We start from the raw sequence: 13465 nt of genomic DNA, 5'->3' as shown, positions 1-13465 counted from the left end.
GGCCTCACCAATCAGCCCACGAGGAATGATGGTTGGGGTAGGAGGGGCACCTATGGAAAGAGGCCCAGAAGTCTGGAGCCAGGATTCTTCTGGGAACCCAGGGGCCAGATGGAGCAGGTACCACACAGAGCTGGGCAGAGGCAGGGCCCGCTCATCCGCAGACACCGGAGGCAGGCAGTGGGAAGGAGTCCAGTTCAACCAGCAGCACAGGTGGGCTACCCAGACAGGCTGGAGTCTATGAGCCCAGCCTCACAGGCGAGACACAGCCAGGTCCCCACCCCTGGGTTTCTCTTAAGAATCTAGCTTCCAGAGACTCTCCTGATCCCGTTTCTGCCCAACAAGAACTCCCGGCCAGGGCGGGCATAGAAAGTCCCGTCCTCTCCCACCCCACCAGGGCTTCCCAGAACAGCTCTGCCTCTGCGGTCAAGGCACAGTAAAGACACCGAAAGAGGGAGGATCCTGGGCCCAGAGTCCCAGCACCTCCAAAGGCCCCTTCTCCCTTCATTGAGATATGTCTACCTTGGGGACCAAGGAGAGCAATGTACCACCACCATGTGGGTCAAGACCCTGCCCTCAGCCCACCCCCACCATTGGAGCACCCACTCCCGACACAGCCCAACCCTGCCTGCCGGCAGGACTCAGCCCCCAGGAACAGGGCTGGGGGACTCTGAGCTGTCTCTCCCCAGTACCCTGTATGACAAGTGGACAGAGGGGTCAGATGGAAGCAGCTCCATCAACATTAAATAGCACCAAGCTTAGCTCTACGTCCCTCAGCCCCAGCCTGGCCCCACTCACTCTTACAGTCTTGCAGCAATCTGGCTGACTGTCAGAACCGCAGGGCAGGGGAGGGCAGGGGAAGGGCTGGGAGCCCCAGGCTTGGCTGGCAACCCTCCCCGCACTGGCTACCCAGAGGTGCACACAAACCCGTTGGTATGGAACCAGCAAAGGGCTTTCCCTGGAGGAAGGTGTGCCCCAGGTGCCAAGCCTGGCAGCCTCCCCAGAGCCAGCACAACCTCTGAGAGCCTCCTGACCATCCCTCCTACCCAGTAACACGTCCCCCTGCCCCCACGCCTCCCCCACCCTTGCTCAACTTCAGGCGCACATTCTGAAAGTTCTTACTTTAAAAAGTCCCCTCCTGGGAACTCCCTGGCAGTCCAGTGGTTAGGGCTCCACACTTGCACTGCTGAGGGCCCAGGTTCAACCCCTGGTCAGGGGACTACCATCCCACAAGCTGTGCGGCGCGGCCAAAAAAAAAAAAAGAGTCCCCTCCCTACCATTCCACCTGGCACAGATCGGATCAGAGACACATTCCCATGTGTGGTTATCTTTGCAGGGTATGCTCAGAGGACAGAACCCACCACGCTAGCCCAGCACATTGCTGTCCCCCCGCCAAGCAGCAGGCGCTACAACATATGCTGACTTATCTTCTCTTTTAGGACCAAAAGTTGGGGAAAGAAATCAGAAGTCCAAATGTCTCTGCCCCTTCGACTTGACAGAATAAAACTTCAGGGCCTTACTGTTGCTTAAGAACCTTAGAGCAATTGGAGGAACCTGCCACTTAATACAGCTATCACCTGTTCCCTCCGACAGCCCCCCTTCTTCTTAAACACAGCCGTTGCTGGGCAACTCACTACACACCAGGACACCTCTGTAGCTAGGGGCCAGGTTTCACGGGTGAACAGCTAGCTCTTCCTTAGACTGAGATGAGCTATGTGTCCTTGTTATTTCCATGCATTGGTCCCAGAGGTGGCACGTGGATCTGCAAAGACTCTCCCACAGGCACTCCCTGAAAAGGCTAAAGCCAGCCTTTCAGGCATACCCACCCCAGCCAAAGTGCCTTCAGCCAGCCCTCCTAAGGCTCCGTCTCCTGGTGTCTGAGATGTGCCCCGATGTCCAGGAAACATGACTGGACACATCCTCTCCCTTCATCTGGGCACAGTGAGGTGACACAGTGGGGCCCTGCATGCTCTAAGTAGGAAGACCATATAATTTATCTTCCAAACCAGAATGTTTTTAATAGAGTAAAGGGGCACTATTAACGATGCCAGGAAAACAGGCACAAACAGGATTTATGGCCACACTAACTCTAAGTCACTGGCACACATCACAGTTACGCATTTACACCACTGCGAACGCCGCTGAGACCCCCAGCTCTCTCGGCAGCCAGCGCACACTCCAGGCTCATCAGGACCTCACTGTTCACCACCTGGTGAGGGGCTGGGGCAGATGCAGAGTCTGCTAAAGGCCACCACGATACACTTGCCTCTGTGTTGGGCCACGCTTACCCCCAATTTTAAAAAATGTCTGTATCTAACATTCGATCTCCTACTGTGCACAAAGTTCTATGGTTAGTGTGAGGGGAGGGAACAGGGGAGCTTGAGATGACCTGCTCTCAGGAAGCTTATACATACCCTAAAAGGGTCAGAAAGGGACAGACACAAAGACAATTCGTTTTGGCACTGGCGGTTTTAACACACATGGTCTTGATGGTCCTAAACACACACTAAAGTGACCTGTGCTGCAGCTCAGGGTGAACGGCTCACAGCAGGGCTGGTGAGCAGGGATGAGTTCTGTGGCCCAGACCTCAACCACCCACTCCCCCCCACCCCCCGCCCACATGCTGGTAGGGGCTAGCGTAACAGTCATGGGACCTGGCAGATGAGGGACAGGTCAGGAGGAACAGGAGGACCATCTTCCTGGCCTCTCAGACTCTGGTTCCTCCTCTCCCAGCTGCTGCCTTCTCCAACAGCAACAGTCTATTTTCTGGATACTGCGCACGGCACATACTGCTTCTGGCCTCTGCACGGGGCCTCAGTGCCATGTGGGAGCACTAGAGGGCGCCGCTGCCCTGCCTAGTGAGGAACACCCAGCAATCTGCAATGGCAGCCCCAGGGCAGAGGCACCCAAACCTCTGGGCCTGTGGACAGGATCCCCTTGGGTGTCTCGCAGCTACAGTCGGTCACTCCAGTTCTAGGTGTCCAACTTATGGCTTCCTGCCGCAAGTCAGCTCACCTCTTATTCTCTCCTCAAAAGCCCCAAGACCTCTGGGCAAGCACCAAGGGTGGTTTCTTCCAGGCCAGCCCTTCCCTCCGAGGCACACAGGGCCAGCGTGATGCTGACAGGGCTCAATGTCCAGGTCTCACACCTCTGCAGGCCAGGTCACTGCACCCCAAGAACAGTCCCTCCCACCCCGCCTGGACGCAAGGCCACAGAGTCTGCCCTTCAGCCACTGTAAGCAAATGGGTCCCAGGGAGGGCAGGAGGCCCCATCTGCCCCCCAACCTGCAGAGGACGAGCTCGGAATTCAAGTACGAGAAGGGCAAAACCCTCAGCTTCCTTATGTTCATCCATCACCCAACTTCTCTTGCCTCTGAAAGGCCATCAGGAGACATGGAGAAACAGAAGGAAAACAGAGGCTGTAAAAGCACCAGCAATGGCAACCGCAACATCACTCGGTCATGGCCTGCAGACCTCTGAGCCCAAAGCCTGGCACTCGCCTAGAAACAGCCTCACAGAGGAATGTCCCCCACATCCATCCCATCCTGGAAGAGGCCCAGAGACACCCCATGGACAAGAGCGCTGAGCCCATGCTCTGTGCCCCTCCCTCCACCACACCACCTACAATCTCTGAGTTGTCACAGGGCCACCAGCTCAGCCTGGGCATCTGAGAAAGGCCCGTCCCCTTCTTCCTCTAGGCTGCAGGTAGCCAGCGGTTCCCCTGGGCCCCGGTGAGCAGGGCTGGGCAGCGGGGAACCGAAGCTGCTCCTAAGCAGGGGAGACATCACCCAGAGACGGAGCCACCCCACACACCCATCTATGAGGCTGTACGGAGAGCTGCCAGACGGCCAGGGCTCAAACCTGAAAGGTCCTGCATTCCTCTCCCTGCTCCTCTGAGCAAACTCAGAATTTCACAGGGAAAGAGAAGAACCAGGACTTCAGGAGTCCTCTCCCCTCTGCTGGGGAAGAGGTTTAGGGGCCCTCCCTCTGCCCTATCTCCTGGCCGTTTACCACTGCGCCCACTCTTCCCACCCCGCCTCCGGCCCACATATCCACCGATGGGGACAGGCAGGCTTGCTGAGAGAACAGTAACGGCCGCCCTTGCCACACTGGCTGGGGTTGTCACAGATGCTCTTGTCCAGGGCTGGCCCTGGGCCCTTGGCAGCGGCGGCGGACACCTGCTCCTGGCCAAAGCCCGGAGCCCCTCCCTGGGCCCTGCTGGACAGTGAAGCAGCCTCCGCTGGCTCCAACTTACGAGGAGGTCAGAGGGCCAGGGTGAGGGCTAGGGACTCTGTCCCAGGCCTAGGCTGAAGGACTCCTGCACTCCTCTCCCAGGTGGGACTCAGCATATTCAAAACAGAGCAGCCGCCATCAGCACTTGCCATACCCCAAGACCAAGAGACACCAGAGAGGGCCAGAGCCCCAAGAGTCTCCAAGGACACAGGGTAGATCACAGATTTCAGGGGAGCTGCCCACAGCCTCTGGCCAAGGCCGGGGAGCAACCGGGGGTGAGTGTATAGGGGAGGGGGTGGACAATTACTCAACTCCCATCTCTCAGAGAGAAGAGAGCACAGAGCCAGCTGGGACAGCTGGTGGGAAGTCATCTAGCTTCAGAAAGGGTGGGGGAAGTCTGAAGTGAGTCCTCGGTCCCCACCTCTCTACCTGCCAAAGTTGGGTGACCTTGAGGCCAGCGGGCAAGAGGTAGAGGTTGGGAAGCACAGAATTCATACAAACGGCCTTTCCTGCTTTTGTCCTATCCCTCCCCCTCCCTCAGGGGATGGGTGTGCCAACTCCGGAAGTGAGGCCCACAGGACCCCCAGAGCGCTGTGCCCTTCAACTCACCTGCATCCAGGTACAGACAACAAGCCTCGCTTAGGGAGACAGGGTTCCCGCTCAACCATGCAAAGCCAGAGCCCCAGCAGCCTGCCCAAGGGTTCCATCCTGCTCCATCCTCCCTGCCCCGGGGTTCGGTGCAAACACCCCAGCATCCATCCCAGGGATCAAAGCTGGTCTTGCCAAAGACGTACCTGGGTTTCTGAGTTGGTTCCTTGGCTTCTCTCAAGCCAAACCAGCTACTTTTGGCCTTTTCCTCCCCACTGGACGAGTGGTGCGGGGAGGCCCCCAGAGTGGGAACCCCCTTCTCCCCCAAAGAGCCTCGGCGCCCCATCTCGCTCCGACTCAGCCCCTGGTGGTGATGGTGGAAAAGGCCCATCCGGGGCTTCCGCTCCTCCTTCCGGGCTCCCTCCTTCTCGGCCACAGGCTCAGAGGAGGCCACCATGGGTGTGGCGACCTGCACCGGCCTCCCCTCTGAGGGCCAGGCCCCCTCCTCCTCTCCAGAGCAGCGGGCCCCAACGGCCAGCACCTGCGGGCTTAGCTCCTCCTGTCCAGGCACCGCCTCTGAGCTGCCGGTGTGGCGGCTGCTTCTGCCCCAGGACTCGTCCGCAGAGCGCGGCCCCTCCTCAGAGGGCCGGGAGGAGACAGTGTGCAGGGGGCCGGCGGGCGGAAATGGGCCCGAGATGGAGCTGTGGTGCCGCAGGGGCCCCTGGGGCTCCTCACTGTAAATGTGGCTCCCGTTGACGCAGAGAGAGGAGCGAGAGGTCCCGTCAAGGTGGCCCTGAAGGTCAAGAAGGGCCCGGGGAGGAGCGGCGCGCACCTGGCTGGCCTCATCGCTGTAGGTCCTTTTATGGGTGAGCGACTTGGGGGACTGTGCAGAGTCCCTGCCTGGAAAGGAAGCACACGCCGAGTTAGAAGCCCGCTGCCCGGTCCCTGGCCTTCCCTACACCTGAGGGGGGGGCCCGCCCTCCCCTCCCCTCCCCTCCCCGCCCCCCTTCCCTCCCCTCCCCCCTCCCCTCCCCATCCCCCCCTCCCCCCTCCCCTCCCCCCCTCCCCTCCCCTTCCCCCCCACCACTCACCCCCCTCGGAGGACAGCCAGCTGCTGCGGCTGGGCGAGCGGGTGAGGAGCTCGGCCCCGGGGCCCTGGCAGCCCAGGCTCCCACTGGCTGAGGACAGGGTGCTGTCCGAGCCTAGCGAGGTGTTGGACTGGGTCAGGGAAGACTTTCGCAGCTTGTTGCGGAGGAAGAAGCCCTTGGCTTTGCCCATCTTGCTCAGGCTGCCCAGCTCGGGGTCCTCCAGGGCGCTGCTCGGGAGGATGGCAGAGGCGGATTCCAGGTCAAACTTCTTCTTGCCCTTCATCTTGTCCTTGATCTTCCTGAAGGGGGAGCGAGGCTTGTCCTTCACGGACAGGTCAAACATGCTGGCGCTGAGGTTGTTGCGCGTGAACTGGATGGTGACCTGGATCTCTCCACGCTCCTTCTCCTTCTTGCCTGCCTTCGAGTGCAGCTTGTACCACCTGTGAGAAGGGGGTGCCGGGGCTCTGGTCACAGGTACCTCTCAGAGCCCCTCTCTGCTTCGGGAGCCACGACAGCCTCCCCGCACAGGCTTCTGCTCTGACACTTAAGCCCTGCCGCCTTCCAGGCCACAGGAACAGCTAAGAAACTACCCACAACTTTTCCGTGATGAAGGAAACCACATCCCGCGTAGGGAAAGCTCTTCAGCACTACCAGGCAAGGCAGCCAAGTGACCCTCCTGCCCCGGCACCTTCCCTGGAGCTCAGAGACCTCCCCTGCCCCAGCCCCCCACATCTGAAACTCTGAGGCCCAGAGCAGCAAGGCCGGGTCTGGGAGGAACCCTTTCAACTCCAGGCCCCAGGTACAGACGCACCTACCCACATTTTCCCATTTACATCATCTCCTTTGGCTAGTCCCAGCCTAAGCTCTGCGCTGAGCCACCAGTGAGTCCAGGAAAGAACAGTTAACCCAGAGGCCCAGGGCCAGGAACACTAGTGCATGTACACACACACACACACACACACACACACACACACACACCTCACCCGCTCAGTTACTCACCCCAAGCCCCGCCAGGAACACCTCTGCAAGCTGGAGGAACAGACAAGAAGGCATAAAGGGGCCTTAAGCAAGAGACCCAGGGAAGGGAAAGAGCACTCACTCATCTGTAAGCATCAACCGACCGTGTGTTACAAAGGAATGCGGGGGTGCTCATCTCCCTTCCATTTACACCGCACAGCAAACCTGGGATCTTACAGATCAGGAGGTCAAAGCTCTGTGGTGAAGTAACTTATCCAAGAACAAGCAGCCAGGAAGGAGACTCTAATTAATAATAATGTATTGCTATTGGCTCATCAATCATAGCAAATGTACCACACTAATGTAAGAAGTTAATAACAGAGGAAACTAGAGCAGGAGGGGGTGTGAGGGAATACATACGGGAGCTCTCTGTACTTTCCACTTGTTTTTCTGTAAACCTAAAACTAAAACTAAACTCTATTAATTAAAAAAAGAAGACACAGTGAGCACACAGAGAACACAATGAGCAAGAGATCATGAAAGAGCTTTGTGATCACCTAGAGGTGTGGGATAGGGAGGGCGGGAGGGAGGGAGATGCAAGAGGGAAGAGATATGGGGGTATATGTATATGTATAACTGATTCACTTTGTTATGAAGCAGAAACTAACACACCATTGTAAAGCAATTATACTCCAATAAAGATGTTAAAAAAAAAAAAAGAGATCATGAAAGAAACAATACAAGAAAGTTCTCCTGAAGGACATGCGCACCGGCACAGAAGGGCCCACAAGCATGCAGCACAATGAACAAGGAAAGACCCAGCCAGCAGGGATCACTGCAAGGTTTCAGAGCACCAGGTATAAAAAGGAGACCCTAAAGGTTTCCAAAGAGGGGAGACAGGTTTGCACATTCGGGAATTAGAATAGCATCAGGTCCTCATGAGCAACACTGGGCACCACATGGAGTCACGCCTTCAAAATTCTGAGGGAAAAGCTTCCAGCACAGAATTCTGGACTCAGCCAACCAAGCATGAACGTGGAATAAAGCCCGGTGGAGGTGGTCAAATTGGTCACTGAAGGGCTCCAAGTCCCTCAGAGGATACACACACCACACCACACACAGACACTACACACTGTACCACACCCCACACGCCTCAGTCCGTGCTATGGGGGTCATCTCCCACCTAGGATCTGCTCACCCCGCAACACCAGCTCCTTGAGCTTCTCATGGACATTAAGTGGGAGATCTTTTGTATGAAAGTCCCTGCACATCCAAATGTCCAGAATTAAGTCACTGCAAGGGCTTGGTAGTGGTGGTAGGTTTAAATGCTGTGACTTTAAAAAAAAAAAAAAAAAGAAAGAAAAGGTCTTCCCAGGGACACTTCCAATTGCATCCCTTTGGAAGAGTCCACCATGACTAACCTCTTGGGTGCCCATTGCGGGCTATGCACCCAGCCTCTGCTTGGGGATCACTGGATGGCCTGAGTGAAGGGAGCCTGGGCTGTTGGTTTTCCCTCCCAACCCAAGAGACCACCCCCTGGTAAGGCTGGGTCAGGAGAGACGGTGGCACAAGCAGGGAGGGCGGAGGGCTATGCTCAGAGGGTGTGTGGGTGTTTCCGTGCTGCTCTTGTGATAAGCAGGCACAGGGAGGAAAGATGGGGAGGAGGGGCAGGGAGCGGGGAAGAGAGCTGAGAGACAGACTGACGGGATGCGTGTGAGGATGTGTCTGGGGGCGCGAGGAGACATTTAATAGAAAGACAAACCAGCTACCATCAACATCCTCACGCCCCTGCTTTCGCAACCCAACGTCCACTTTGGGCCTGACCCTTTAACTCTTTCAGGGCCAAGTCACCTTGCCCAAACCTGGACTGGGCCTCATTTAGCACAGAAAGATTCTAGGAGGTGGGGCAAAGAGAAGTATATGGACTCCAGCCGCAACCCCACCAAGCCCTGAGCGACGGGAATCCGCACGCACAGACATCCTTCACTTGGGCATAAGGTCAGGGGTCCTGAGCCCCAGCTAGTCACACTCCACACACCACAGCAGTAACAGTGGTTATCTCTGCGGGGTGAGGTTGCAGGGAACTATCACTTCCTGCATTGCCTATTTTTGTCCTGTTTGAATTTTTTAGAAGAGCCATATATTACTGTCGTAATAGGAAAAAGAGACAAAAGAAAATTCCCGTTCCTATTTTATCCTCTCAGTTGGCTGAGACAGAATGGGCTCCTCGCCTCTCCCTCCGACCCCTCGATGAAAGAGGATGCATTACATTACTAGCCCAGCTGAGGCTCAGGTCCTCGGCCCAAAGGATCCTTGTCCCCTGCCCTTCCCAACCCCCTCCCCATAAGGTCATTTCTGCTTCTCCTGCTCTTCCCCAGGGAATTTGGGGTTCTTCTCTGGACTTGCTTTTCAGGGAGGCCAGGAGGGAAAAGAAGACTTTCCTCACCATTTTCTGAGATTCCCCCATCCAGAGCGGAGTGAGGCTGAGAATGGCTGGGACCTGCCTCTGGACCCTCAGTCACTGTCGCCATCTGTCTCCCTATCGGTCAGGGGCAGGACTCACTGGACCCCGCCAGCTACTTGGAGCAGGGCTTCTCCCAGAAGTGTGACAGGCTGAGATGGCAACGGCAAGGCCACACAACCAACAGCTTGTGGACAAAGGCCTGTCACTCCCATCCGTGGCTGAGACCTGGCCAGAACCAATTAGGATTTGACCACGGCCCCAGCACATATCTAGATGGCGGCTCACGAGACAGACTTATCTTCAGAGCCCTAGAGCTGCGGCACCCGAACCTGCATGCATCAGTGTGGGATTTCTTTTTTATCTATTCATACTAAGATACAACCTAAAACCTACTGAATTAGAAGGGCCAGGCCTAGAAATCTATATTTTAAGGTGGAAGGGAGTACCTCCTCAGGTGACTGAATTCACCAGACCCAGTGTGAGAACCACAGTAGGATGGTCCCCTGCCTGCTCTACATCCCTTCATGGATCAGAGGCCAACTTTCCCTCCACCTGGGTGCATCATCAAGGACACTCAATTGTTACACAGAAGAAACCTGTGTCTCTCCCCTGCCCAGCCAAGGCTTGCCTTCCAAAGTCCACTGAACCCACTTCTTCTGAGAGAACTGACCCTAGAAACGCTCATCCCTCCCCCCCTCCCCCCAACCCGGGAAAAATTATCAAAGGAACACGTACATGGGGAGGGCCAGGCATCAATAAGTACTTTCTATGAAAAAAGAGTGCTAAAATGAACAAGGCCTCTGTTCCACAAAGCTGCTTCTGAAACAGCACTCACCAGGACAGGAAGGACAGTGATTCTGCCCCAGTACAATTTCCCTGACACCCACTCAGCTCTCAAAGCCTAGATTCTTCGGCCCCGACAGCATGTAAAACAACAACCTGCACATCCTTCACTGCAGGTACTGAACTGTTCCACCTACATGGCGCCCACCTCAACCCTTGCACTGCCTGAGCACCTGAACTCTCCAAAGCCCAGGAAGTATGTGCTCAGGAAACAGGTTTTGACAAAGATGATCATTATCTGGGACTTGTCCCAGGTAGGACTGCAGCCAAGACATGCTCCATCAGGAAAGGAGCAGTAAGAGAGAATTCCTTGCGTGGAAGAGGTATGTGCCGCTACAGACGCTGCTCTTCAGGAGTGACGTACAACGGCGCTTCTCAAATTGCAAAGTACAAACGGATCGCTGAGTCTGGTAAAAATGCAGATTCTGATGCAATGGGTGCAGATGGGCCTGAGAGGCTCCATTTCTACCCAGCTTCCAGGGGATGCCAGGGCTGCTGGCCTGTGGACCACACCTGAGAGGCGGGACAAATGACTGGTGCTAGAGAATCAGCAGAGCTAGACTTACTGCATGCTCACTGTGTGCCAAACTCTGTACCTCTTTTACTATCCACACAGTCCAGGAGATGAGATCCATTATCCCCACTACGTGGATGAGGAAACTAAGTTACAGAGAAGGTTTGTGACTTGCCCAAGGTCAAACAGCTAGTAAGGGATACAGTCGGGACTTGAACATGAAGATGCCTGACTCCCAGCCCACGGTCTTAACCTTCGAGGGACGGCATTTGTCATCAAGCTGAATGCAAACGTTGGGCCTCCGGACACCCTGAGAGGACAGAGGCTGGAAAAGGTACACCACAGAGGCCCAAAGAGGCGAGGAGGTGGCGTATGAAGGCCAGAACCCCCTTCAAAGGGTTGGCACAATCCCAGCAGGATGGAGCCCTGAAAGGTCACTAAGGGAACCTCAGGGTTTTGTCCGGTCCCCAGGCCATTAAAACCATGTCTGAGAGCAGTCAAGCCCCCCCCAGCAGATGCAGAACCACAGAAAAGCTCTAAAAGGGCCCTTGCTCAGCCGCCGTACCTCCCCCAGGCTCCCTCTGCCTGACAAAGTTCAGCAGGCCCAGTGTGGACTTAGGAGCCCTCAGCCTCCTACCCTGCGGGACCAGCCCCACCCCCACCCTCTGCAGGGGCAGAGGACAAAGGGGGGATAAAGGGAGGAGGTAGTTGCCTCACCTGTTACCAAGATTATGGCCCTAGTTACTCCTGCTAGTGGGGCTCCCAGGCCCACCATACCCAGCTCTCCACCCATTTCTCAGTAAACAGAGCTGGGCTAGCTAACAGCTGCCACATAGTATAACCGAAAAAGTTCAACACTCTGAGAAGCAGACCTAGGGCAGATGTCAAACACACACATGTTAAGTGCCAGGTGGCTCCTGTCACTCTGGGGGTGCTGGGCCCTTGAGAGCCCCAGGCCCAGGCACACACCTGACTTGTCTCCAGTTCTTATTGAAACTGGTCCCCTTAAAACTGAGTTAACCTGCTGAGTTTATGATTAATCTCTCTATCCAAAACTTTATTCCCTTCCTTGTCCTGCCCCTGTTCCCCTCAGGATTGAGGAGTATCAAAGAAAAAGAGAAGCTGAAACCAAGCAGGACTCTGCAGGGCCTTCTGGGACACAAAAGCCCCTCTGTGCCCCCTGTTTCTTGTTTGTAGAAGAAAAAAAGGCTTTAGTCTCCTAGGCCTTCCCTGAGTTCCAAAGAGCAGACTCAAGTAGTTAATGATTAGAACAACAGAGCTGCAAGACTTCAGGAGTTCCTCCAGAAGGGGTGTAGATAACAATCTGATGCCTATCTTTGAGACGGTCTGCAGAAACTAAGACCCCTCCCCAACCTGGTAGAGGATGGTGACGACTTGCTGACCACAAGCATGTAGACCCCAGACTGGTTGGAACCAGAAGGTTGATGACTGAGATTCCCAAAACATCATCCTGTTACCTCACCACCAACTAACCAGAAGAAGGTCCATGAGCTAATCAGGCATCCTACGACCCTCTCCCCTAGCACAGTCTTTAAAAATCCTTGCCTGAAAGCCATCAGGGAGTTCAGGTCTTTTGAGCATGAGCTGCCTATTCTCCGTGCTTGGTGCCCTGCAAATAAACACTGTACTTTCCTTCACCACAACTCAGTGTCAGTAGATTGGCTTTGCTACGCGTCAGGCAAGCAGACCTGAGTTCGGTTCGGTAACATTATCAGTGCAAAGTTCAGCTTAAGATCCAAATAATGGTGCCCCTTCCTAAGCCTCCACACATCATTTATTTCACACCCCTAACCCAGGAACCATCCTTGTCTCTTTTTCCCCCTCACACCCCACATCTAAACTTAGTTCTACCAACCAATCATACCCAGAATTCAACCCCTCTCACCACTGTCACCCTATAGTACAGTCCACCAACATCTCCCTGCTGAACATTACAGTTCCCTGCTCACCTGCCTCCCTGCCATCCATGCTTCACCCAGCAGGTAGGTGAAACTGGAGCACATCACACCCCACTCCTCAGCATGGTGGAAAGGGCTCATCCTTTGGGTGCTGGCTCTTCTGATTCTCTGCACTTCTCATCCCACACTGGCCTTCAGTGTTCCCATCTCCAGCGAACTGCTCTTTCTTTTCCCTCTGCCTGAGACACAGGCCCAGATCTTCAGGCCACAGTTCACTCACTTACTCACTCACATCAGGTCTCAGTTCATCTGAACCTCCTCAGTCTTCCCTGAGTACCCCAACTACAGCTGCCCCTTACCCAGTTTATTTCTTTAGCATAATTAATACTACCTGACACAGGGTGTGTGTGTGTGTATGTGTGTGTGTGTATCCCACACAGTAAAATGATGTATGTATACACGGCTGTTTAATGTCTGTCTTCCCCTGCTCTACAGGCAGGAACTTTATTCTGCTCGTCTGTGTGTCACCAGACGTAAAATAGCAGACACTCAAATATATTTTCAATGAACTAACAAATTAATCTATGAATTAACTTAGCAACTTGTTTGTCCCTGTTCACAACTGAACAACTGTGTAATGATTCTATCATCACAAACCCACAGGTCTTAACCGTGAGACCAGAAGCTCCCAGAGCAAAGAGGGTGCCCCCGTCCCCAAAAAGGAAGGAGCCATGTGCCAGGCTTCATGGGGACAGACAGTTCCAAAAGGGCACCTTCTTTAACCCTGAAGCCCTCATCCCCCATTCCTCACCAAAGAATCTCAGTAACTTCCCTGACAGAATACACCAACCAGATCTGGGAAG

The 13465-nt window shown here is 55.1% G+C and overlaps 1 protein-coding gene across 2 annotated transcripts in view; it reads right to left on the bottom strand.

Annotated features, from left to right (window-relative positions):
- The window catches only part of RAB11FIP5 (RAB11 family interacting protein 5), a 36611-nt gene that overhangs the window by 9386 nt on the left and 13760 nt on the right, over positions 1-13465 (bottom strand). For both annotated transcript variants that reach the window (XM_059942955.1, XM_059942956.1), the window contains exons 2-3: positions 5909-6345; positions 5024-5717 (exon numbers count right to left, since the gene is read on the bottom strand). In XM_059942955.1, coding sequence (XP_059798938.1) covers positions 5024-5717; positions 5909-6345 — 1131 coding nt within the window. The remainder of the gene's footprint in view (positions 1-5023; positions 5718-5908; positions 6346-13465) is intronic.

The sequence above is a fragment of the Balaenoptera ricei genome, chromosome 13 (genome assembly GCF_028023285.1).
Source record: "Balaenoptera ricei isolate mBalRic1 chromosome 13, mBalRic1.hap2, whole genome shotgun sequence".
In the NCBI taxonomy this organism is placed as follows: Eukaryota; Metazoa; Chordata; class Mammalia; order Artiodactyla; family Balaenopteridae; genus Balaenoptera; species Balaenoptera ricei.
The sequence above is the reverse complement of the archived record's forward strand: the minus strand, read 5'-3'. Positions and strand labels throughout refer to the sequence as shown.